The sequence below is a fragment of the Lissotriton vulgaris genome, unplaced genomic scaffold, assembly GCF_964263255.1.
Source record: "Lissotriton vulgaris unplaced genomic scaffold, aLisVul1.2 SCAFFOLD_2539, whole genome shotgun sequence".
Lineage (NCBI taxonomy): Eukaryota > Metazoa > Chordata > Amphibia > Caudata > Salamandridae > Lissotriton > Lissotriton vulgaris.
Genome location: NW_028249984.1, coordinates 21,314 through 48,878, shown reverse-complemented (window position 1 = coordinate 48,878; position 27,565 = coordinate 21,314). Strand labels below are relative to the sequence as shown.

The 27,565-nt window shown below is 45.1% G+C and overlaps 1 protein-coding gene across 2 annotated transcripts in view; it reads left to right on the top strand.

The window, feature by feature from the left end:
• LOC147663441 (tetratricopeptide repeat protein 39B-like) overlaps positions 1-23,856 on the top strand; it is a 325,459-nt gene extending 301,603 nt beyond the window's left edge. For both annotated transcript variants that reach the window (XM_086950451.1, XM_086950452.1), the window contains exons 16-18: positions 8,248-8,365; positions 10,716-10,832; positions 23,607-23,856. In XM_086950451.1, coding sequence (XP_086806577.1) covers positions 8,248-8,365; positions 10,716-10,832; positions 23,607-23,706 — 335 coding nt within the window. In that variant the 3' untranslated portion in view covers positions 23,707-23,856. The remainder of the gene's footprint in view (positions 1-8,247; positions 8,366-10,715; positions 10,833-23,606) is intronic.
• Positions 23,857-27,565: the final 3,709 nt, after the last annotated feature.

The window sequence follows — 27,565 nt, the reverse complement described above, 5'->3', positions numbered from 1 at the left end:
CAAAACCACTCATTGCCAACATATGTCTGAGAATATTCCATAATACGTGACTGGTACACAGGTAACTCGGTCAACAAATCTGGTCTCCGTTCCCCCATAATCGAAGTGAATATGCCAAATGCTCTACCCCAGTTACCTATCGTCTCATCGACTCTGAAAGCGGCCATTTTAGCGTGCCAAACACTCGGATGCATGAGTTCCTTCTGAACTTTCACATGCTCAATCTCATAATGGTCAGTTAGCAAGGAGAACATGTTTACGTATTTCTCAGCCCATATCCATTCCTTGACCTCCATCGGGATATGCTGAGCCAATTTCTCCCTTCTCGAGGGTACAGCCCCCTTCCCCGCAATCGGCATTAGCTGCTTACCTGAGCTAGAAGCTGTAACCGCCGTCGCTGCCGAACTCGTGCCAGCTGCGGGTTGCTCTACTGGAGCCTGCGGGGAAACAAACGGACAAGGAGGTTTCGCGGCCTCTCGAGACTGCCGCAACTGCCTCATTAATTGCTTGGCCTCCTCAGCCGTGTCCCCTGGAGCCACGGAACGCCCGCTGCTATTACCCAGCCATGCCGCCAACTGGGCGGCCAACTCCGGAGGCATGTCCCCTTCGTCCACTGGGGTAACCACAACAGGGATCCGCTGGCCCTCGGCAGGAGCCGGCGCGGGAATCTCCGCTGGTCTAGGAGGGCTCAACGGGGGAGCCTCTGGAACTGGGACCTCGTCCTCGTTTGATCCATTCCTGGCCCTCTTCCTTCTTCCGGCCGGGGCCTCCGTCGGGTTGGGTCTTTTTGGCCTTCCCGCACCGTCCCTGGCCGCCATTTTTCTCTTCATCTCTGCCATGTCCTTCACCAACATCCGGAGCATCTGGTCGGTGCTGACCTTCTTTGCGACTCTCTTGCCCGGCATTTTTCTTCGTAGGTGAAAGATCCTGAACGCGATTTGCAGTGCTAGAAGAGAAAAGAGAGAAATTACAAATTTCAAAAAATGGCTCTTCGTTTCGTCTCGAGCTCACGTGCAGCGAGGAGGTGCAGCTTCAGAGCACAGGAACAAGAGGATGCTTCCTTGGCTTGTGGCTCCTTTTATTCTTCTCTGGGCGGGCGTGAACCCGCCTCCTCCCGCCTCCCTGGGCGTGGCGGACGGCTTCGGTGTCTAGGACAACCCACTCTTGGGCGGGAAAAAGCGCGCCCCGGCTACGCCGCTTTGGGCATACCAGGCGAGACGCGCCTCCCGCCCAAAATGGCTTCCCGGGGGGATCGGGGTACTCCACCATACGTTCGGGGGGACCGATTGGTCGCCCCTTTCCATTCTCAGCCAATGACAGTTCCTTCAAGTTAGAGAATCCCCATAATTCCGATCCATACAGTGAAGCGCTTATCACCTTCATGTTGTAAATTTCTAGAACAGGGGTAATTGGTTTAGTCAGTGAGGCTCTATGTTTTGAGCGCTACTACACCTGCTAACTGATGGAATTTTAAAGTTGCCATATCAATATGGTTTTTCCATCTCATATTACCCTGAAGGGATAATCCTAAATATGTAAAGGCCTCTACCTGCTCTAATGGGGTGCCATTAAAAGTAATTGAGCCTTTGAATGTCTTCCGTTGATTCATACACATAAACTTGGTCTTAGAAGTATTCAGCTCTAGACCACGGTTCTGACAAAACTCACCAAATGCATTAACTGCCTTCTGGAGCCCACTAGGAGTTCGCGATACTATCAGCGTATCGTCCGCAAACATGAGGACTGGCACTCGAGCCCCTGCTAGTACTGGTGCATCGGTGGGCGACCTTCTTAGGTAGTCCACAATGCCATTAATATATATGGAGAACAATGTGGGGGCCAGGATACACCCCTGCCTAACCCCACGTTCCACAGGGAAGGAGTCAGTCACTTCACCCTGTGCCCCCCACCTGATTCTAGCATAGTTATTTTCGTGCAAGCGGACAAGCAATGTTAGCAGTTCTGAGCTTATACCAGCTTCAGCAAGCACACTCCAGAGTTTTGACCGTGGAACTAGGTCAAAAGCTGATTTTAAATCAACGAACACAGCATACAGGGACACATTCCTCCAATAAAGGGCTATGAAAAAGAAAACCTGGTCAATAGAACTTGTGAGGGGGCGAAAACCAGCTTGGTATGGAGACAAAATATCTTTCTCATCTATCCAGGATTGAAGCTTATTCTGCACTAGTCGACCCATCAGTTTTTGTGCAGAATCTATAAGACTGATGGGTCTATAGTTGCTGGGTAGTGATTTGTCACCCTTTTTAAAAACTGGAATTATTTCCGCACCCTTCCAAGAGCTAGGTATAGGTGCACCCTGGGCCACAGAATTAGCTAGCCATGTAAAATACTGACACCATGATTCCCGGTCACTTAAAAATACATCGGCTGGAATGCCGTCCATGCCTGGCGCTCTGCCACCTGTAACACAGTCTAATGCAATATTAACATCTTTTATGGGAAACACTTGACGATTGTAAAAGACCGTAGGTGGTAGGGTATAGCAATCAATGGCTGAGTTACAGGCATACTGCGGCTTGAAAAAATCTATCCACAGATTTTTAGCAACATTATTTTGTGGGGATTCTGCTGTCCATCCTCTATCCCACTTTACAATTGCCCAAAATTGCTTTTGATCTTTAGCAGCACAAGCGGATTTCAAGTCGCGTCAATGATCCTCATCCCACTGTTTCTTAGCTTTTTTGGGGGCATTTCTATATATATCCCTGGCCTTCCTCACTCCTGTTATATTCCTAGATCTGAGTTCAGTACTGAGATTCTGGTGGGCTGTTCTACAAGATTGATCATACCACCCCAGCTTAGGTAACTTTTTCCTAGTCTTACTTTGTTTTATAGTTTTCAAAAAGAACCCTTGAAGCCTATTAAAAAAATTAGTGTGAGCGTCTGTCATAATTTTGGAGAAATTTGGTTTATTACTATGTAATTTCAGATTATTTACTTCCTCGGTCACCACTCTCTTGAGATCCTCAAACTTCTCAGGATCTTCTACCAATCTATCCCATTTTACATGGCGCTGATTATTTGAGGAAACTATATCTAAGGTCACCTTGTCACCCCCAAAGCTTGATTCTCTCAACCCTGTATTGGTTTGGAAATCCATGCAAAGAGGATTGTGGTCGCTTTCAATTCTAATTTTTACAGTCATATCTAGCAGCCTATACCAATCCCTGATGTCCACCAGGAAATAATCTATACAACTAGTTGACCTTCCATTATCGAATGTGTTGCTCCCCTGACGATCTGATGGGGTACGCCCATTTGCTGCTCTAAGGCCCCTTGCTAGGCATAGACTCTTTATTTGGATTGCCGCTGCCGACCATCTCTTGACCACAGGCAGATCAAGCTGGGGAACTCCAAAATTTGCTATCCTCCTCTGAAGCCAGGATCTGATCCTCTTGTCCTAGAGGTTCTAAAGTGGTGTTAATGTCACCCCCAACTATTATAGATAGCTGAGTCGGCAACAACTTGAGCTCTTGGTCAAGGACAGATATTACTTCAGAAGTGTCCCCCCCCCAACCCCCCTAGCATAGATATTGAAAATAGCCACCCCATGACCATTAGCCCACTTAATGTTGATTGGCAATATATCGCTTGATGAGAGGGTCCTTTGCTGAATTTTACAGTGTAATGATTGACGTACCCAAATTATCAAGCCTCCAGATGGGCGCCCTTTAGGTCTTTTTATGGCTGGTATATAGAAGTTGAGAAACCCAAGCCGATAGACTGGAATCAATGACCAAGTTTCCTGAAACAAGATAATATCATGTTGGTCAATAAAGTCACACTATTCTGGGGAAGTCAATTTATTTCCTATTCCGGCGAGGTTCCAAGAAAGGAAAATCAGCCTTGTCTTGTCTGTAGTTAGACATGCTTGCCCTGGAGGTGTCAGCATATCTTGTCTAACAGACGCCAAAACAGATTCAGAATCTATATTACCAGGAGAGTGATCTAGTGATTCAAAAGAAGAGAGTACTGGGCCAAAGCCAATATTTCTCTCCGAGTTGCTCATAGTCAGCTGAACAGGGACTTCACTCTCTAACCCTCTTTTATTTAAATTAGGTAGTCCCCTCCCTCTTACTACGAGCACAGTAGACGCATTACCCTTCTCAGCAGAAATACAGAATCTATCAAGCACTATTGAATCATTACATTCAGTGCTTCCACCCCAACCAAATCAATCACATTCGTTAAGATTGGACAATGCTGAGAACCTATTTTCAAGGCTCAAACCCCAGTCACTATTTTGGCCACCCTTGACCCTTCTCTTAGTCACCAAATTCCACTTGGTCCTCAATATACTTGTATTCAGGGCAGTTCCTCTTCTAGAATAGAAGAAATCCAGAGTAAGTGGGATTATATCTGCAGTTCTACGTTGGGGGGGAAATACATTTGGCAGGATGTTGGGGAGTACGTCAGGCCCTGAGAAATTCAACACAACACAGTCACCCCCAAATTTTTTAGGGTTGCTCCCTATCCAATCAACTCTTCTTGCCATGACTAATTCCCCCGCTAGCTGCTGTTTGCCCAATGGGGATATTGCCATGTTATTGGATAGCCAGTGTAGTGCTTTACTTAGCAAGGTCGATGTAGATTCCATCTGGCCAGGCTTCAAGGGTGGTACATTAGCCAAAACCAAAACAAGGGGAGAAGCCTCTACGATGAGCTCTACTGGGCCTTTCTCTGGACAAGATGCAATTTGTCCCTCTAGCCTTACTGAAGGACCGTCTTCAGATAATACGTGGTTCCCTACCTCTTGGTGATGATTAGTGGGTGGGTTAGGTACTGTAGTCTCACCACCCCCCACCATGGGCCCCACAGATGCTCCTTTTGGCTCAACTCTACATGCCACTTGATTCGGTATATCTCCCACTTCCTCTATAGTTTTCTTTAGGAGTCCCCCTAGTCTGTGCACCTCTTCTGTTGATTGATCGATTTTAGCTACCAATGGTTTGATGATGCCCTACATCTTTGACTCAAACATGCTCGCTAATTTCTTAAACTGGACATCATTCAAAGATATACCCCCCCCATTCTCTCCCCTTCCTTCGTCTATATCACTTTTTTTTGGCGGCGAGGCTGGTCTTTTTCTACTCGAACGTAGCCCTCCGCGTTTGGGTTGTCCCTTATTACACCCTCTAGTGACTCTAGGTGCAGGCACGGGCGCTGGTGGCGGGGATTTGTCTTCTACTATGTCTAGATCATCCTCAGCTACCATTTCGGACACAGCAGTTGCCGATACATTCTGTGTAAGGATGTCATTGATAGTCAAGTCCACCACTGAGGCATCATTACTAGTGTCCGGATCCACCGAGTGTGCTGGAATGGGTTCTGACAAGGTGGTTGTAGGGGAGATGCTCAGGCCCAATGAAGTCCTTCTTTCGCTATTGATTTTTGCAACAACCTGTACTAAGTAATTGTCCATAGTGTTATTAGGTGCAGTAAGAGACTTTTGTTTAGACATGACGGCCTGTGCTAATATATTAGTCAACTTGTAGCTTAATGATTGTAGCCCCAAGAATAAATTAAAGTCCTAAGTTAACCATAAGACTCAATTTCACCACAATAAAGCAACAATTGACAAATCAAGAGGGTGAAGTACGACTCACAATATTTATCGGGCAAAGGTCCTGTCCCAGTCCAGTCACGTCCTGTCTCGGACTGTCTAAGACTGTCCGCCCTTTGTCCGGGCTTAGTCCTGCGTCCCGTTCGCGTCCCGCTGAGCGTTATGGGCGTGACTAAATAGGAGGAGCAGGGGGCGGGAAGAGACACCAGGTGCGCTGCGTTGGTCGTGCGCGGAGATCCCTGGGTCTCGCAGTCCCGGCCCCTGTGTGCAGGCAAAGATGATACCAAGGTAGATTTCCCTTCCGCAAAACTAGCAGCAGGAGTAAGCGAGTTCAAAATTCCGTGTTCCAAAGAAGGTGGGTTTGTCTTCCGCAGGGCTGGCTCCTAGTAGCAGCAATATGCAAGTTCAATAACCGTGACCCAGAGAACAGCTCCATTATTGGACCCACATTCTACTCACCTAGTGTGGGTGGGCGACTCAACGCATTTGTAAGCGGAGTGCTTAAAGTACTGCTTAGGGATACAGTACAAGTTAAAATTGGCTGCCAGTGCCTAATATCTTCTAATCAGAAGGTCCTTAAGCAAGGTTAAAAACAATGCCATAGGGGTGTAGTGGACCTATACAACAGAGGTCAACATATTTCAGCCGTTTAAATGCCCTGCGGGTCAGTCTGCTTTCATCCGGAGCAATAAGTATGATAATCCCTATATGTTAAGGTTGCTTATTTTAAACATTCTTAAATGCATTCATACATAAAATTCAGTTAAAAAAATGCATGCAACTATACAGACAAATTGTTAGGATTCTTTCCTTGTTATGGTCTGGAATGGCCTACATATCTGTTAGGCGCCATAAGGTTAACAGGGGGGACAGTCCTATCTAGATGCAGGATTATAGGAAGCCTGGTAGGCTTATACCTGGATGCAGTCCTTTGACGAAAGTGTGGCTACAGCGATTGTCCTCCCGTTAGCCTTATGAAGCCTATCAGATATGTAGGCCATTCCAGACCATAACAAGGAAAAAGTCAGAACAGTTGGTCTGTATAGATGTGTGTAAGATTTTTACTGAATATTATGTGTCAGTTCTGCTGGATCCGCAGAGGCTCGTAATCACCTTAAGCCCACTTTCAAGTGTCCAGGACTGGGATGGCACCACTTGAAAGGGTAGACTTACTGATAGCAGGGTCTGGATGCAGGTGCAAGCTTGTTGGAAACCTGTTATGTCACTGAGGCTTCAGATCAGGAGGCCAGACAACTAGCCCTTGGAGTCACTCTGGGTCCAAGAAATGCAGATCCACTCCCTCACACCTAGGCAGAAGGGCAGCATACAGCAGTTCAGCACAGGAAAGCAGCAGCACAGCAAGGCAGTAGTCTAGCAGTCCTTCAGCAACACAACAGTCGTTCTTCCTGGCAGAGTATCCACAGGTCCAGAAGTGAACTGAAGTGGTGTTGTCTGAGGTCTAATATTTATACCCAGTTGTGACTGAAGTGGGGAGGACCTTCTAGAGGTTTCTCTTTGATGTCCTCAGGCATCCTGCAATCCATGTCCTGGCTACAGAATAACTACACTGGATATGCAGCCCTTTCTGTGGAGTTAGGACACAGCCTATTCAGGTATAAGTGGGGCTGTGCCAAGATCCTCCCTCTCATCCTGCAAGGGAATGCCCATCTAGGCACATCTAAGTTCCCTATTATGTGTGGCTGTCTAGGAAGAATACAAAAATCCCAACTGCCAGCTACTTCCAGTCCTGTGACCAGAGACAGGCGGCAGGCACTGAATGGTTCAGCAGGAAACTTCTAACTTTCTAAAAGTGGCATTTTCAGAATTACAATTTAAAATCTGACTTCACCATAAGTTAGGATTTTGAATTGTGATCCCAGACACCAAACATGTATTGGATATCCACTTCCATCTGAAAATTACACTTATAAAATGTAGCAACGCAGCTCCAATGTTATCCTGTGGGAGGGTTAGGCCTAGTCAAAAACGAATTTGGGGAAATCACTTCCTGGACATATAAAACTTAAAAGTATATGTCCCACTTTTTAAATACATTGTACCCTGCCTTCTGGACTTTCCAGGGCCTACCCTAGGGATGACTTGTATGTATTAAAACCAAAGATTTGGGGCTTGCAAAAAGTTTATTTTACCAGGTTAAATGGCAGTTTATAACTGCACACACAGCCTCTGTAATGGCAGGCATGCAACACGTTTAAAGGACTACTTAAGTGGGTGGCACAGCCAGTGCTACAGGCCCACCAGTAGCATTTAATTTACAGCCCTTGGGCACATGTAGTGCCACTTTACTAGGGACTTGTAAGTAAATTAAATATGGCAATTGTGTGTAAGCCAATTTTACTATCTTTAGGGGAGATCACAGGCACTTAAGCACTAGTTAGCAGTGGTATAGTGCAGAGTCCTAAGGCCAGCAAAAACTAGGTCGGAAAAAATGGATAAGGCATGCAAAAGGTGTAGATCAAGACCACCCTAAGACTGACAGGTCTAACAGTGCCTGGTTGATTTTTCAATGAATGCATTCCTTTATTTTAATTTTTGTAAGGTACAGAGTAAAATGTTATCAATCAGCTTTAACAGAGTTTTGATTGGTGATGCTGTAACTCCACCTCTTATTCATCTTTTGCTCTCTCTCTGTACTTTAGACCCAACAGAGTATCATTCTGATGACCAGTGCTTGGTGCAGCTACTCAAAGGACTCTGTTTGAAGCATCTAGGGCGGCTTTTGCAAGCGGAACTGTGTTTCAATCAAGTTATTCAAAGGTATTTATTGATTGCACACTAGAAGAATATGTGGTTACATTTGTGTGTCAAGCAGAATGTACAGAACAAAGTATTTTGGAATATTTTACTCCATGAACTACTGGTTCCTTCTAACACAACTTATGATAAGAAACCCTTTGGCAGCACTTCCTTCCTCCTTGTGTGATTACTGTGAATGGTTTAATTGGGCAGCCGTGGCTGCGCCCTGATATACACAAAGTAACAATTTTAGATATAAGAGATTTGCTCTCCCACTAGGTCATTGTAGCAAACTGTAAATACTTAACCTGATTTCATATAAAATGTCATTAATGCTAATTTTAATGCTTCACCATTCCAGTCACTCATCTCGTTGCCACCTTTCCTCTTTGGAAACCACAAAGCTCTGTATGCAGCTAATGAACTACCACTGCTGTCATCGGTTTTTATTAATTTTCCTGGTGTTATTCTTCCTGCTGAAATTTGTGAATGTTGACTGGCTGTTTATTCTAATTAGAACAATAATTTATCTTTAAGTAAGTCTGTATATTGATTAACTGTATTGGAGAATTTAAATAAATGGCTGAACATGAATGACCTTTTGAGACTGTCAATGATCCAACCTAAGTGAAATATATTTTAACTATTATTAATGCAATTTGCTAAATGTTCACTCCTGTGCCTCCAAAAACGTGATGCCATATGGGTACTGATGGCACGTTTTTACAGGTTATCTGATTTGCTATAATATTGATCACAAGCATCCAAAATAGATAGCTTGATACACTTATGTTAAGAAGGCTTGCATGAATCTACAGATATTTATTGTTTTCCCAATAGTTTTCATTGTTTCTGTGGAAGTTCTTGCAGTCTTGCATCAAACTGCAAAATTATTCTGATAACATAAACCAATCACTATCCACAGGAATACTGCACTTAAAATGATTGTTTACTTAGTCCAATTGGTCCTTGAATAAACTGATTCCCCGTATAGTCTGACAAATGTATTGGTTGCGCTTACTGACCTTTACCTGTTGAATAACATTTGCTGATGACGCCGAGTATGCACTTATTTTTGCTCTGTCTGTTTCTCTTCCATGCTTGGCCCATATTAATGCCTTTGAATCTGAACTAGTTATCACCATTACTTCCCCATTCCTAAAACCATACCCCTCATGTGACCATGTGACCATGTGTTCTCCTTCATGCTTGTGGGTCTCAACTTGCTGCATGTCTTCACCCTCTGTGATCAGAGAGGGTCTTAATGTGTGGTTGAGAAAGGAAGGGATCCGACCAGCTCTCAGGAATCCCACTGTGTAGGACTTAACAGGAGGTACCAGGAGAGCTTCTTGGGCCACAAAGTCCCTTAGGAGTAAAGTGGTCTTCGTCCCCCAACAAGTAGTGTGCCTAGAGGCGCCTTGGTAGATCTGTGGAGAAATGTGATGTGGCCTCCCAACACCTTTTAGCAATCCCTCTGTGAGGGACTAAGTTGGGATCACAGGAGGGGTGCCAACACCCCCTCCTGTTACCTCCAGTAAGTTCCAGACAGCAGGATTGTTGAGAGGTTGTCTGAGGCCACGCCCCTTTCTCCACAACTCTGGGCCCCACAAATCTTAAATCTTAAGTTTTAAATCTTTTTTGTATTAGACACCATATTAACTTTGTTAATGAACTTTTAGTGAACTGAATGATTTTACAGAGCTGAGTTATTCACAATTAATTTGGTAAATGGTTTTAATTAACCATATACAATAAAGGCTACTTACCTACTTCCTTACTTTCACTCTGCAAATGTGCCTCCTGGCACACTACTAATAGGGGGCTGAAGTCCATTTGGCTAGTGAGGGTCCTTGGGGGCACGTAGCCCTCCTATTACCTTCTGGGAATACTGAGAGCTTTTCAATGGCCATGCCACCTTTCTCTACCACTCTGCAAACATGCCTCCTGGCATGCTACTAGTTGAGGTTTCCAAAATAAGTATCTTCTGCAATGCTAAAATATGTTCATCTCACTTCAAAAGAGTAAAATTGGATGTCTAATCTAGTTTGTTTTACAAGACTATGAATTATTGTACTTCTTATAGCATTGCCTAAATGAGATCAACAAATACTCCACTGCTTTTCAACTTGTCAATTTCCTAAATAGCAGAATTTACTTTCCACACTAGAACTTTGCTCTTTATTACAGTCTGAGATTCTTCATTCGATAGTAAAGCATGCCTCTTTCAATCTAGTTTAGTATTTAATCGAATAATGTAACGTATGCCCCATGTATGTGCCTTATCTCCCATGGGCCTCTTAATATTCTAATAATATAATAATCGAACGCCAGACATTATATTTACAAACATTTTATTTATCTGTCACTTTAGTGGAAAACAAATAAAATATGACCATTACTTGGTCCCGTTTACATTGTACGAATTAGGACTTCTGCACAAACAGCAAGGAGATGTGGACAAAGCAATCAAGTGTATCGAAACTGCAAAGTAAGTGTGGATATTTTTTTCTGTGTATAACATCAACATTTTTCAGTTCCTTCTTATTTCATTGAAAGAGAAGATTTGTGTTTGTATTAGTTTTAAAGTGTGCAATGTCCCTTTTAAAGGAGTCTATGAATAAAGGGTATTGCAGTTAACTATTAGTACATTCCCGAATGATTAAAAAAAATGCTATCATTGTTATAAATTCAAAATAGGTTCATATAGATTCCATTTTTATTAGTAACTGTGCATAAAAAGTAAAGGTAAGAGCACAGTGATCTAAATTCATTTGAGATATTTACTGTTGAGAACATGTACCAGGGTACAGAAGAATAGTACACTTCATTCCACAGTGAAACTGGGCATAGCAGATTCAAATAAATCATAATACAATTCCCACTGATCCCACATGATTAAAAAAATCATAATACGCAAGACATTTATACATAGACTTCAAAGGTTGAAAGTACACAAGATTAGAAGAAGCATCTTAAAAGCGGGCTTTAAAACGTGAGATAGAGAAATCACATTTATAAGACAACACTAATGCATCTAAATGAGTTGTGATAATAAATTTGTAATGCATATGTTGCTTATTAACATATACGGATGGCAATTGTGATGCTATGTGAAGTGGCCTAGTGCTTTTCATGCTTGTTGCCCAAACTGCACCAATTAGAAAAGTTGGTGCAATAATGTGTAGCAATGAAGTACAAGCTTGATATTTTTCACTTTCCTTCTAAAGAAGCTATAGTTTATGAAGTATTAGAAACAAATTTTGTAGAATGAAATTTAATACACTTGCAATTTATATAAATATCGTAAAGGTTTGTGGTAATAGGGTATTTCTAACTTTAGCCATTTCCATGTAATAATATTGTGTGAAAGTTCTATATACATTATTCATTTAATTGATTTTATTTAAATATATTTGATGTAAAGTCAGAGCTCATTTCGTTTAAATGTGCAATGCTAACTGAACCCGTTGCGTGCTTATGACGGAACCATGCCGCCACGAGTCACGGGCGGTGTGTGCTCATGACGGCGTGGTTCCGTCAGGCGGCTGCCGCTCCGCCCATGCGACAATAATTTCCTGCCTGCGAATTAATGAGTGGGCGGGGGCATGACGGAACCACGCCGTCATGAGCACACGCCGCCCGTGACTCATGACGGCGTGGTTCCTTCATGAGCACCGCAGCGCCGCGCTCACCCCCTAGCTCCCCCCGTGCCGCGGCGAAATTCGCGCTGCGGCGAAGGGGTTAAAGGCCTTTTTCTAAATGCTTTTTGCTAGTGCTGGCCTTTCCCTTGATTTAATACAATGGATAGTTCTTTGCAAGTGAAATGTTGCTTATTTCTCCTGTACATGACTTCACCCTGACATTTTTAATGCATCTTTAACGTTCACACTTAAATATTCCTGTGGTAATAGAAGTTTAGCTACGGCTATAAGTCACAACTTTGTAATTCTTTTCTACCGATGTTAGTCCTGTGAGGACTCTATAAAAGAAGAACCCTCATAGGAGGGGCAAAAACTGCCATTCTGATTTTTCCTACTTAAGACCCAGATGCTATGCTGATCAATCTTTTACTTTGCACTGTTTGTTAATGCTACAATCGGTAGTTGAAGAACTAAAACCTTCTTTGCCGAACCATTTCTAATTTTCAATTTCCCCTTATATCTTTAGCTCTAAGCCAATTGACTCCCCCCTAATGGACTTTAAGTCTGAACTTTTACCTTTTTCCCGTAGGACCTGAGCTGTTAGATATGTGAAACCATCTTTCTGCCTTAAAGGGTAGTGATACTACTGACCTTATAACCACTCGATAAAAATGTTCCTAAATGCTTGGTTCTTTAATGCAAGCTGTGTAATTTTTGACCGAAGTCCTTATGAATTTGCTTATTTTAATGAATTTTGACTCTTTATTACAATTACCAAATTATTTTAAAGTTGTCTACTATTGAGCCCAGTTGGTTCTTCCATTTAAACTGTGCTGTTGTACTGATATTTTTAATACGTTGCCGGGAGAATCGACCAACTCTATCAGAACATCAGATTTTGCTTCTTTTATTCTGTATTGCTATGAAGGAGTAACAAGAGTAAGCATACAATAAATATTTTATTGATGCTTCATACTGTCACACCCTCACATCTCCTGCAAGATTTTAGTTAAAAGGTTAACGAGGAGAAAACAGCCTTCTGCTTGGTTTTCCCTTCTTGTTTTCCTTGGCCCTACTAAGTGATTTGATATGTTCTTAGATGCTCTAATGTTCCCGGTTTTTGTGCATTCTTAATTTCTCTGGGAGAGATAAGAGGCATTTCCATTTTGGTCACTGAGCACCACACTTTGAGCTCTCTTAAATATATTAGTTATCACGCCCAAGTGCAGACAATTTAATACTATTTGTCTTACGTGAAGACTAAAGAGCAATGTACCTGTACCTAATAAGAATTGTGAGAGCTGCAGAAGTGTTTATTGACCATGTGAAGATAGTTGTCCAAATTACTGAGTTCCTTTGTAAGGGAAAGAACGAAAGTACTTTAAGGTGACTTGCCATTTGTTTCCATGTAAGGCTGTGGGTACTTTAACATCACACTAACATCTCTGTCCTGCAGTTTTAATAGATAGGTTCTTTCTCTCTTTCCCTTTGGTGCGATGTATTTTGTGCTTGAAGTTACCTAGTGCATACATGGAATATGTACATGGAATATATACTGATCACACTTCACCAAGATGGCCGCCAGAAGGACGAGCCTGTGAAAGGCTCCTGGGCTTGGGATCACTTTCTGTGGAAATCCCTGTATTAGCCAGCCCCTGATGAGCAACCGCAGTGGGAAAGCTTTAACTTCCCCTCCGACGTACTGGGTCTGGCGACCTGGTAAATATGTAGCTCCTAGCCTGGTTTCCTATCGTCACTGGTTTTCTGGGAGTCTGATTGCAGGAAGAGTGCCTGGGGCTTGTGGAGGCTGGTCTGGCCACCGGCTCTAGCTCCAGAGGATAAGGATTGGTGGCCCTGGCCTAGAGGACAGCAATTTACTATCTTTAGTGGCCCATGGGAGGAGATGATGTGGATGTAATTCCAAGTCAGCAGAGCCAGGTCAAGCGCTAGTGCGGACACACTCCCGATGGGAGATGAGGATTGGGGGCCCAAGATGCTGGAGCAGAGTTGCTGTTGCTCATGTGCCTTCCAGGGGAGGGCAGAAGGAGGGCCTACCCTCCTTTTGCCCTCCATTTACACAGCGGAGTTTAGCTGGACGGGCTGAGCGCTGGGGTCTCTGTTTTCATCGAAGTAGCCCAAATCCGACTAATACTACTGGGATGGACTCTACACCCTACTGTGATTCTTACCCTGCTTGTCTGGATATCCTTCTGGCCTAAACGGTACATGTGCCTTCCTGGGTGGCCTGGAGGAGTGAATACCCCATACTTGCCCCCTCTTCACCGGGCCTTACAGCTGGAGTAGCGGGCACTGGGGCCTCTGTTAGCGCCGAAGTTACCCAAATCCGACTAATCCTACTAGGAGGCACCCAGCATCATACTGTGATTCTCTCTCTGCCTGTCTGGCTTTCCTTTCGGCCAAAATGGTGTGTGAGCCTTCCTGGGTGGCTTGGAGGAGTGCCTACCCCCTATTTGCCCCTATCCACACTGGGCATTTCAGTTGTGGAAGCAGGTGCTGGGGCCACCGTTGCCATCTTGGTAGCCCAAATCCGACTACTCTCAATAGGAGGCGCACACCATCCTGCTGTAATTCCTTCCCTGCATCTCTGGCTGTCCTTTTGGCCAAAATAGTGCGTGAGCATTCATGGGGTGGCTTGGAGGAGTGCCTTCCACCTACTTGTCTCCCTCGGCACAGGACATTACAGCTGTGGGAGCAGGGCCTTGGGCCTCCTTTCCGCTGATTGTCGCTATGTATTTTTATTTACACTTTATGTAACTCAGGTACCTGCTGCTATTCTGTTTACATATCCACTGTATTTCGTTTACTCTTTTTTACCATTATTATTTCTTTTTACCTACTCACTATGTACCTCATGCTATTGCTGTTGTGCTTACTCTGTAAAGCACTATGTTGTCATAAACATAATCACTAAGATGCCATGTTTGTTCTCTACCTCAGTGTGAAACTATGCACCTAATCTCCCCCCTTACATCTCCCTCCCTCAACTACCGAAGATCTGTCATGTTCACTTTTCCCTAGAATACACGTCTGGGTTGAATGACAGGTGGGCTTTGTGAATTCACTCTAGGCAGTCAAACAAAAAGGGAGCTTACATGTGCCTTGCATATCCTGATGGCCCATCACCAGGCTGTTGAGCTTTCCTGAGCTAGAGTGGTGGGAGGAGCTGACACTTGCACCTGATTAGGGATGTGCCTGTCCCAACACAAAGAGCTGCATACCCCTCTGTAGTCTGCCTGGAGCCACACTAGATTGTGCACTGGAAATACCTTTCTTTGAAGTCTCCTTACTTCAAGTGCTAAAATGGGTATAAGTACTGGACCTCTGACACCACATGCTCAGAACACTTCCGGACTGAGGACATTCTGCCAGGAAGAGGAGCTGTTGTGATGCCAGAAGGGACTTCCACTTTGCTAATTGCATTGCTGTGTTGGCCTGCTGCTTCTGTCATGTGAGTGAGAGGACTTTGCTCTCTACATCCTGCTTTCAAAAATTTCTCTAAGGGCTTGAGTTTAGCTTGCCTCCTGTTGGAAGTCTCAAGGCCATCAACGACTTTATCTGCAGCACGTGGACTCCTCTGCTGAGAACCATACTCTGCCAAATGATGCCAAATCCAGTTCCTGTGTCCTTGGAAGTGATTTTTGTGATAAAAGGAAAAAAACAACAACTTGACTCTGAGCTTCACTTCGGAACCAGTGTCTTTCTTTAAATTTTGACGCCGTGCCACTGCCTGCACCGAAGTCATGATCCCCCGCGACACAACAACCGCAACATACAACAAAAACTCAGTCATTGCAGCGACCCTGAAGGACTACCACTGTGTTAGTCCCAAATACTGCGTCAACGAAGTCTGTGATGCTCTGCTCCAACTCCACTACCAGGGGTCTCACAACGACACCGCGTAATCAGTACCATGCAGATTGACCTTCGCTCCCACATCGATGCCGCACAGCAGTAAGGAACCGAGGTACCACACTTGCAACTCTCCCATCAACTTCCCTGCACTCCTCATCACCCCCAGGTTTCAGCAACCTCACAACTCTGCATCGCCTCCAGGAACTGATACTTCATCTGCTTCACTGTCCCCGAGTGCCGACACGCCTGTGACCTTCATAGGAACTGATGCTGCACTGGCCTCCTCAATGCCTCACCTCCCCTGCACGTCGAATTGTCTTTGATTCCCGACATCTCCAGAGTACTGTACTGAGGTCTATGTGACTCCATAGCCGGGCCTCATCTCGGGCGGATTGAACTTGTGGAGTATTCTTTGTCAAGCGCGTCCAGATAGCCCCAATTGGAGCTATTGTTTTCTAAATGTTATAATCTTGATTTAATCTTTAAAAATTCATATCTTGACATGTGTATGTTGTATTTTTGTTATTTAGTCTTGTTTTATTAAGATAAAATTGGCTATTTTTCTAAACTAGTTTTGAGTACTTTTGTGGTGTTTTCACTGTGTTACAGTGTGTGTGTGTGTATGCACAAAATACTTTACATATTGCCTCTGGGGATAAGCCTGACTGCTCTGTGCCAATCTACCAAAGGGGTAAGCACAGTATATCTTTGGTGTGTAACTAACTTACCAAGAGTAGGATTGTGGGTCCCTACCTTGACAGGGTGCATACCTCTGCCAACTAGAGACTTCATTTCTAACACTGCCCAAGACATTTTAATGGTTGTTGGGAATAAGTTTGTAGGTATAAACGAAGCAACAGTTATTTCAGCTTTTGCACATTTCATTAGATCTTGAGAACTTGCTGATGGTTATCGATGGATGGACCCAGTTGGGCTAAGGAAATTTGCACAATAAGTATTCTCAAGACAGTAAGGCAGATTGATTCATTGGTTATACCGAAAAAGGCTGTCTTTATTGCAAGCTTAAGGACCAGTAGTCTCTATTCAAGCCAAAGCACATTGACCCTTACTGATGGCACCAGAAACAGTTAAGTATTTAAGATTACCCCAGTATTGGAACTTTCATAGATTCCCATGCTTTGTATCATTCCACGTCGTCGGAATGGGAGTCTCGGTAACAAAAATACCATAGCTGTAGGTACAAAAGACAATGGAAAAAGGCCTAGGTCTCGTTTCCTTTTGTAGCATATCACCCTCTTTGTGTAAAAGAGACCAAACTTTGGCCTCAGCCAATCAGAAGTGCCTCACCACTTAGAACCTTCCTGAAGGAACCTCAGAGCCTCAGATTTTCTACCGCACGTTGTGCTAGGGAGTCTCCTTTGAGCTCTGCTCAACTTCTACTCTTCAAAAGGATTACTTCAGGATTTTCTTCAGGATCTTCCAGATTCTCTTCAGGATTGTTACTACCTTCCAGGATGTCGGAAATTGAGAAGAAAAAAGCCCTTTTCAAGCCTTGTTCCTCCTGTGGCAAGAAAAGGCTTTTTGTGGAGGATAAGCATAAGGACTGTATTTATTGCCTCTATCCTGACCACCAGGCTGCTGACTGCTGTCAGATCTGTCGCACTTTTTCCGCCAAAACCCTCCGGGACCGTGAGGGTAGACTCCTGACATGGCTGCAGAAGCTTAAATCAAGGGATACTGTCTCTAGTGACAGTGAGGATGCTGGATCGATGTCTTCTACAAGAAGGTCAGTGAAAAGGGGTAGGGGTTCCCCTTCTCCTTCAGTGGGAAGATCTTCAAAGTCCTCAAAAAAGACCCCCAGTGAGTCTGAGAGCCCAGGTCCCAGCAAATCTCCTCACGGAAGTGTAAAGGAGAGGGATGGACCTTCTGCGCCTTCTACGGGTGAGAAGACTACTACAGCCTTCAAAACACCTTCATGCCAGTCTTCTGAGAGGACTTCTAAGTCCTCGACGACGAAGACGTCGACAGCGGGAGGCCCGTCGACGAGGACATCGAAGACTCCGTCGACAGGAGGTTCGTCGACGTCGCTACCGTCGACAGCGGAGTCCTCGCCGTCGACGGAGAAACTGAAGACGCCGACGACGAAGGTACCAACTTCAAAGGTGTCGACAAAGGCCCCGTCGACGTCGAAGGCCCCGTCGACGACGTAAGCCCCGTCGACGTCGAAAGCCCCGTCGACGTCGAAAGCCCCGTCGACGACGAAAGCCCCGTCGACGACGAAAGCCCCGTCGACGACGATGGCGACGGGGTCGACGGCGAGAGTCCCGTCAACGACGATGACGACGGTGTCGACGACTGCGGTCTCGTCGACGAGGGCGTCGACGACTACTACAGTGACTATGACAACGGCTGGCGTGTCGACAGTTTCATCGTCGACGACGTCCAGGACACCTATCTCGATGGCGTACATACAACCGTCGACTACGGAACCAACGATATTGTCCACAGAAAAGCGGATTACCATTTCTGTGACGCGGATCACGCCAGAGATGACTTCTCCAAGGACGGTGTCCTCTCTGTTACCTACCATGCTCCTTCAAGAGGGAGACTCAGAGGAGGATGAACAGGATGCATATAGCTATGCCAATAGTCCTTCCCAACTATTTGTCAAATGCCAGGACACTGACTCAGAGGGCGAATACGGCCACGAGGAACGTGGTTATAGTCAGCAGCAGCACCTGCAACCTGAACAGGAAATGGTTTCAGTGCCAACGTCTTTCCTGCAAGATCTACATAAGATGCTACAAGACTATAAATCTAAGGCCAGTAGACCTCTGCCAAATACGTCAACGCCTGCTACGCCTTCAAGGACTCGGGCTTCATTGGTGCCACCTACTTCAACGGCTCCAACTTCTCCACAGCCTCAAGCGTCCTTACAACAGGATTCCTCTGGATTGCCAGGGACTCATGATGTTGATGAATCCTCGGATGAGGACCAACAGTCGGATCATGTCTCTAATCCCGACACGGAATATGATGAATATGTTATTGACAATCCCGCATCGCCAAATCCAGACCCGGCGGACTCCCCGCCAGCGGATATTGGGGGCTTCCATCAGCTGATGGAGAGAGCTGCGGCAAGATTTAAATTGGCAATGCCTAAAGTTACCACAGATTGTTTCTTATATGACTTTAAGGAACCCTTTCGGAAGACTGCCAGGTCCATTCCTATCGTGGATCACCTATGGAAAGAGGGCATAAAGACAATGACACTCCCGGCGACGGTGGTCCCGGTGCTACCGCGTCTCGATAAGAAGTACAAGGTGACCGATGATGCCCCTGCGGCCTTGACAGGTCATCCAAGACCAGATTCTGTGATCTCGCAGGCAGCACAGAGAAAATCGCGCAACCCTTCGGCACCACTGACAACTCCTCCGGACAAGGAAGGGCGGAGGTTGGATAACGTGGGAAAAAGATTCTCATTGATGGCGAGTTTGCTGGTGCGAGCGGCTAATGCCTTAGCGATCCTGGGTAGGTACGATCGCCAACTCTGGTGCGATGTCGCCCCGTACCTTGACCAGCTGCCTCCTGAATCTACGTCTGAGGCAAAGAAGATTTTACAAGAGGGAGAGGCGACGTCGATGGAAATCATCGATTGTACAATGGATATTGCAACTACTGCATTCCGTTCACTGGCTGGAGCGGCAGTACTCTGTCGCCAAGGGTGGCTTAAAGCTACCTGGTTCCGGCCCGAGGTTCAGAATAAGGTATTGGATCTCCCCTTCGATGGGGAAGCGTTGTTCGGCAAACTCATTGACGACACCCTGCAAGATATAAAAAAGGACACAGAGACCGCTAGGTCTTTAGGTACACTTCAGTACAGAAAGTCTCCTTTCAAGGGATCCAGAGGCAGGGGTGGTACTTACAGAGGATCCTTCCAACAACAACGCTATTCCAACACAGGATCCGGTTCCCAGCAACACCGTCAACCTTACCAGCAGCGGCAGGGCCAGTCTTCCAACTACTCCAGGCCTTACGGTAAAGGAAAGCAGGGGGCACGAGGACGAGATTTGTCCAAGCGCCAATAGCGGCCTCCTGGCTCTTCCTACTGGACCCTCCTTCAGGAAGTCATCAGTTGGAGGCAGGGTCAACAAATACCTTCACAACTGGTCCAAGATAACATCGGACCGTTGGGTGCTCAACATCATTCGGAAAGGGCATACCTTAGAGTTCACACAAGTTCCGCCACCCAAGCCCCCGGCAGCCACTCCTTCAAAACACCAGCGTCTCCTTCGGCTCGAAGTTCAACAGATGCTCCGAAAAGGGGCGATAGAGCCAGTTCCATCAAACCAAACAGGTCAAGGATTTTATTCCAGGTTCTTCCTGGTGAAAAAGACGCTCGACAAGTGGCGCCCTATTTTCGACCTCAGGGGGCTAAACACCTATCTCATTTCTCTGTCCTTCCGGATGGTGTCCCTCCAGGACATCTTGAAGCTGATCAGCCCGGGGGATTTCATGGCCACACTCGATCTCGAGGATGCCTATTTCCACATTCCGATTCACCCAGCGCACAGAAGGTTTCTGCGATTCACAGTAGCCAAGAGCCATTACCAATTCAGGGTTTTACCCTTTGGACTCCGCTCAGCCCCAAGAATATTCACAAAGGTGCTGGCGCCAGTAGCAGCTTTCCTGTGAAAACACAAGTTTCAAGTCTTCCCCTATCTGGACGACTGGTTACTGAAAGCTCCGTCCAGAGAAACAGCGCTACAGGCGGTTCAAGCATGTACCAATTTATTTCAGAACCTGGGTCTCACTCTCAACAACGAGAAATCTTGCCAGATCCCGTCCAGAAGAGCTCGGTTTCTGGGAGCCATCTTGGATTCGAAGCTTTCACAAGCTTTTCCTACTCCGGAAAGGAGGCAGAAATTGCACACCATGGCCCAAGACTTGCGAACAAGAAAGTCTCTTTCAGTACGCCGCGACAAGTCTCTGCTGGGAGTAATGTCATCGTGTATTCCACTAATCCCCCATTGCAGACTGAGGATGCGTCCCTTGCAGGAACAACTGGACAATCAATGGCAGCAAATCCACGGTTCTTTCGACGACAGACTGGCTATCACTCCGGAGATGAAGGACGCGGCCTTGTGGTGGACAGATCAAAACAACTTGTTCCAAGCCCTATCCTTCGCAAGCGACCCGTCTCCACAGGTGATAACGACGGACGCGTCATTGGAGGGTTGGGGAGCAGTGCTGCAGGACCTACATGCCAGTGGTAATTGGTCACCCCAGGAAAAACGCCTCCACATCAACCTGTTGGAACTCAGGGCGGTACGACTGGCTCTGCAAGCGTTTCTTCCTCGCCTGGAAGGTTCACAAGTGCTTATCAGGACGGACAACACGACGGCCATGCACTATGTGAACAAGGAAGGAGGGACCAGATCGCGCCCATTGTCACGAGAAGCCCAGCAGGTCTGGGAATGGGCGATCCAACACAAGATGTCTCTGAGGGCAGAACACTTGCCTGGCGTCCTAAACGAAAACGCTGACAGACTGAGCAGGTCATCCTCGGTCAGCCACGAATGGGAGTTAAATCAGGAAGTCTTGGAACAAGTCTTCAGCCGGTGGGGAAGGCCGGACATCGACCTTTTTGCCACTCCGACCAACAAGAAATGCCGGTCTTACACAAGCAGGCTTCCCCATCAAGATTCACTGGGAAATGCCCTTTCGATAGCCTGGTCGAAGACATTTGTCTATGCTTTTCCTCCCATTCCTCTGATACCACGACTAATCAAGAAACTCAAGGTGGAACCGTGCAGGATGATCCTGATAGCCCCGGCTTGGCCGAGGCAGTTCTGGTTCACGGAGCTCCATCTGTTGTCGATAGCTCCCCCCTTGCCTCTAAGGATTCTGCCGGATCTTCTCACGATGTCCGAAGGACAGATTTTGCATCCAGACCCTCAGTCGTTACACCTGACTGCATGGCTCCTGAACAGCGAGAATTTATGAACCTGCCATTGTCAAGGGAGGTTAGGGAAGTTCTGTCCCAAGCAAGGGCTCCTTCAACTAACAAAACTTACCGCCTTAAGTGGAAAAGATTCTGTTGTTGGTGTCGAAAGCAAAACATGGATCCATTCAATTCCAAGCCTCATCAGATCCTACCTTACCTGCTGTCTTTGGCCAAATCTGGTCTAGCCCATTCATCAATTAAGGTCCATTTGGCTGCTTTGTCACGATTCAGAAGGACAGACTCTGGGCCTTCATTATGGTCTTCCAGAATAATCAAGCAATTTCTTAAGGGCCTGTTCAGGGTCTATCCACCGGTGAGACCGCCTCCTCCAACATGGCATTTAAATCTGGTCCTCTCTCAGCTTATGAAGGGTCCATTTGAACCAGTCCATCGTTCTGACATCAAATATCTCTCGCGGAAATTGGCTCTTCTCCTTGCTCTCAAGTCGGCTCGGCGTGTAGGAGAATTACAGGCTTTGACCATCCAAGAACCTTTCCTTCAATTCAAAAGGAACACTGTCATCATGAGGACTAACCCTAGGTTCATGCCGAAGGTTCCCTCGGATTTCCACTTGAATGAACCGGTCATTCTGAAGACATTCTTCTCTCAGCCTTCCACGCCAGCGGAAAAAGCATTGCATTCGTTGGATGTGCAGCGATGCTTAAAATTTTATTTGCAACGTACTAAAGATTTTTGAAAATCTTCTCAACTGTTTGTGGCCTTCGGGGGACCGAATAAAGGCCTTCCACTATCCAAACAGGGTGTTTCAAGGTGGATCACAAGCGCTATATTACATTGTCAAAAGGCTGCTGGTAAACCTCTGACTGGAAAGATACGAGCGCACTCCACAAGGTCTGTGGCTTCTTCAACAGCCCTCTTTGCGGGGGTGCAAATTAAGGATATCTGCAGAGCTGCTACCTGGAGCAGCGTCCACACCTTTACCAAGCATTACTGCTTGGAATCTCTGCAACAGGATGATGCAGCAGTAGGACAGGCTGTCCTGAGGAACCTCTTCCACTAATGGTGAGCTTTCCTTTCTTCCCACCTTCCATTTTTTCACATTTTGTATCTAATGTCATGTTTCTACTGCTATTATTTACAATGCAAAATGTGATTATCTTGCCAACTGCTTACTACTCTGATACAAAGCATGGGAATCTATGAAAGTTCCAATACTGGGGTAAGAAAACAAGTTACTTACCTGTAACTTTAGTTCCCCAGTATTGGTAACTTTCATAGATTCCCATGCGCCCACCCACCTCCCCGGGGAAAGCTCAGCCTACAACAGATATGGTGTCTAAGTACACAACGGCTACGAAAATCTGAGGCTCTGAGGTTCCTTCAGGAAGGTTCTAAGTGGTGAGGCACATCTGATTGGCTGAGGCCAAAGTTTGGTCTCTTTTACACAAAGAGGGTGATATGCTACAAAAGGAAATGAGGCCTAGGCCTTTTTCCATTGTCTTTTGTACCTACAGCTATGGTATTTTTGTTACCGAGACTCCCATTCCGACGACGGGGAATGATACAAAGCATGGGAATCTATGAAAGTTACCAATACTGGGGAACTAAAGTTACAGGTAAGTAACTTGTTTTCTTACTACAGTTGATGGTACATTTGTGCACAGTGCATTTCAGAATGATTAATAAATATTGTTGGTTACAATTAAAACAAGACTTATGTCCCTCTAGCACTGTCTCCTTGCCCTCGCAGTTTAGTGTTGTAACTCTCATTGTGTTGCTGTAATAGGAAGTCTGAGCCTAATTTATTATATTGTTACAGGGTTAATTACAAGGACTACTCCATGGAGTCCCGTTTACACTTCAGAATCCATGCAGCACTCAACACGCTGAAGGGATCCCCGGCATCAACACCACCATAACATATTTATGCCAATGATATTTAAGTAGATCTATGAAATCATGTAAAAGCAAGGAAAAAAGAAAAACTGATGGATAAAGTATACATATTTTTCTGGCCCCCAGGGTAATTTGATGTCAGTCCTTCAATAGATGTTCTTTTTATATGGTGATTGTATCATAAATATTTGTTCTATACTGTACTTTAAAGAAGAAAGTTCATATATTTTGTTTCAAATATAAATACTTTAAATTTTAGGAGGTTGGATGTGCAATAAAGTATGATCCAAAGAACTTGTTTTTGGTTATCTTTGGAGAATGACATGATCTATGCTGATATTATGTATGAATCGGAATTGGAATTTAGAATGAATGTCATTACATAACCACATTGCTACCCATTCACTGCTCAATTTGTCATACATAAACTGCAAGTTAATGTATGTACACATATCAGACTTGGAAGCAGAACACCATATAGTAGTGTTTACAACTATTCTGCCCTGATTTCCTTTTCATTAAGCCAAACGTTGAAGCATTCCTTTCCTGTTCAAATCCGTCAATAACCTGCAGGTTACATATGTAATTCCTAAGAGGGGTAACTCTGCTCTTATTTGTCTTACATTAAATACCTAGGGTATTAATGAAACTTGTTATTTTCAGCACCAGGAAATGTTTAAAACCTGTGGTGGTACATCAAATTTAGAAACAAAAATGTTATTAAAAATGCTGTAAGGCAACAGGTGCAATCATCAGTGCATGGAGATTATGAGATGTGAAAATAATCACAAAAAAGTGAATAAACTGTACTAGCTAAAGATTTGTAGATTGGAGTGGAATGGGAGAGGGATATAGGAGAATTAGGTGGTGGAGGAAAGCTGGGCAAATGCATTTGTGTATCAGGATAAGACACTGGAGGTAAATGTTGCTAAAACCAGGAAGCCTGTAACACTTAAATACCTAGAAGGGTAAATATTAAGGGAGTTGAAGATGGCATTATCCTCACAAGTAAGAATTACGTTACTGACTTAAAATACTTCAAGTTAGTGGAGTGCGCTGTGAGAAACTGAGTATATTTTGAGATAACCATTGCAGATTAATAGCATATGGGGATATACCAATCATGCACTCCAAAGGAAATGACCGATTCAGTGCCTCATATGAGTTGACCTCTGGGAGTACCTAGGTAGGGGGAGCCGGTTGGCATACATAGCAAATAACGCCTGTTTACACCAGCTATGCCGGGCAACAAAGGAGGGCGTGGGACACATCAAACTAAGCTAGATAAATATGCCCTACACAAAATGCATACCCAATCCGACCACCCCATAGAAAAGGAAGAACCAACACTAAACAATGTAATTGCGGCGATCAATAAAGTTCAAACCTCATTGGAAAGACGTATCGATACGGTGCCCACTGAGTTTTCGTTACTAGGAGCAGATCTGCGTAACTTGGGAGACCGGGTACAGGAAGTCGAAGTCACGGCGAACTCATTGAAAGTGGGCACCAAGACTCTTCAACAACAATTACGATTGCAAACCACAACCAAAACACTGGAAGCTAAGTTTGACGATTATGAAGGCTGCTCCAGAAGGAATAACATAAGAATTATTGGGGAGCCGGGGCCGGCCGAGGGGCCAGCAGCAGATCTCTTTGTAGAAGAATTAATACAAAAACACCTGAAGCCCTGAGGACTATCGAATTATTTTACCATCGAAAGGGAACATAGAGTACCGGGAGGTAAACCCAGACCAGGATCCCCTCCAAAACCGATTCTGACCAAAGTATTTAATTTCCGCGACTGTGACATCATATTGCAGACAGCCCGTACAGCTCTACAAGTACAATTCGAAAGCGCATGAATTGCATTCTTCCCAGACTTTACAATCACTTTGCAAAGGCGCAACTTCCTCGAAGTAAAAAAGGCGCTCAGAGACAACACCCTAAAATACGCAATGCTGTTCCCCGCCAAACTGAGGGTGGAGGCACAAGGTGAAATTTGGTTCTTCTTCACGCCTGAAGACACTTGAGACTGGTTAGAAGGATGGCGCACAGTTGGCAAGACTAAGCCCTCGGACGACAAGTCAGGAAAATGCACAAACTGGATGATAAAAACGGATGCACGCAAGGAAGCACCAAGAAGTCAAATGAGGGAACGGACAAAGATGAGTGAGCAGCTATCCAGACAATATGAAACAATATGTGGCGAATGCAGAGGCGTACTGTACATAGTCCTATGGGGCCTGAAACAAAAGGTCCTGCACCAATGCCGTAGGAACCAACACATAAACCTGACTAGCTAACTCCTCAGTGTTATTTAAGAGAAAAAAGAGAAAACGGAAAATGTACATCGGCTCCCGTGGGTCCTAGATTCCTCCGAATTTAATGGGGAGGGATGACAGGAATTCTGCAATGTTGGGGAGGCGGGCAGTTCTAGTACTGTCATGCAGGGAGGGGAATGAGCCATTACCTTTGATAACCGCCCGTATCATTGTTTTAATACAGCAAGCTGGGGTAGCTGTAGCGTAAAAGATAGATTAGTAGACGTAGCACACTCCGTACAGTTTCAAAACAGATTCACTCACAAGATCATTCAGCACTGGGAATGACATACTCAGCACAGCACCCCAAACATCGGGCAACTCCTTCTGAAAACGGGATAGGAAAGTCCATATGCACCTACTACCATGAAAGGCACGAACCTAAGTAAGACAAATTCCCCCCCCAAGTTCCTCTCTTGGAATGTGAATGGGCTGGGGGATAAATTGAAAAGAGGGATAGCCCTACAATATTTCAGACAACATACACCTGACATTGTACTACTGCAGGAAACCCACTTGGTGGGCAACACAAGTAAGGCACTGAACAGAGGGGGGTACAAGTTAATCGTACACTCTGGTTTCACACAGGCTCCAGAGGGACAGGAATACTTTTAAATAAAAGATGCCTATATATGATAGACCTTACCTCCCACCACTGCTGGTAGGTGGGAGGGCAAACCCTCAAATATACTATCAGTCTATATACCTCCGACACTACAAATAGTAACTCTACCTGACAAGCGCAGTACTCGTGTAATTACCAGAGGGAGACTTAATACTTGGGGATATCTAAACTTGGCACTTTGCGGCCAAAAAGACCGAAACCCCCCTAGATGTACGCACAGTAAAAACACTACCCTATCAAAATATGTAAAAGCAATGATTTTAGTGGACGTTTGGAGAGCAAACAATCCTCAGACCTTGCAATTCACCTTCCACTGAGTGGCGCACAATAGCCAGTCGTGTATCTATTACATACTGACGTTGGTTCATCAGTTGCCCTACATCAAAGAAGTCCACCATTTAGCGAGATGAATATCTGATCATTCACTAATCTGGCTCATCTAACCCCGGGGAAAGAAACTAACTTGAAACACTATTTCCCTCAAGCCCGGGTACTTAAAACTTCAACAAATACGAGATTACTTAATTCAAACCACAGAAAACTATTTTAAAGGAAACACAGACTCTGTTTCCTCCTCCCAGACACTTTGGGAAGCATTCAAAACTGTAATAGAAGGGCAGGCACTCTCCCTAATGATCGGACATAAAAAAAGACCGGAAAGAGGAACTGTTAGATTTAGAAACAGATTGTAGAGAAGGAAGCAAAAGCCGCCCAGATGGAAAGTGCAGGGGCTGTTCATGCGCTGGCTGTCAAAAGACAGGAATAAGCGACTGACTATACTCCACAAAATATATGAAACCGGTGATAAAGCCAGAAAATTACTGGCATGGTTACATAGACGCAAACAAGCAAAAAGATGGGTAGCATGTCTGAAATCCGAGAATGGAGCAATGATAAGTGACCCACGGGGTAAAGCGGAGACATTTGCAACAC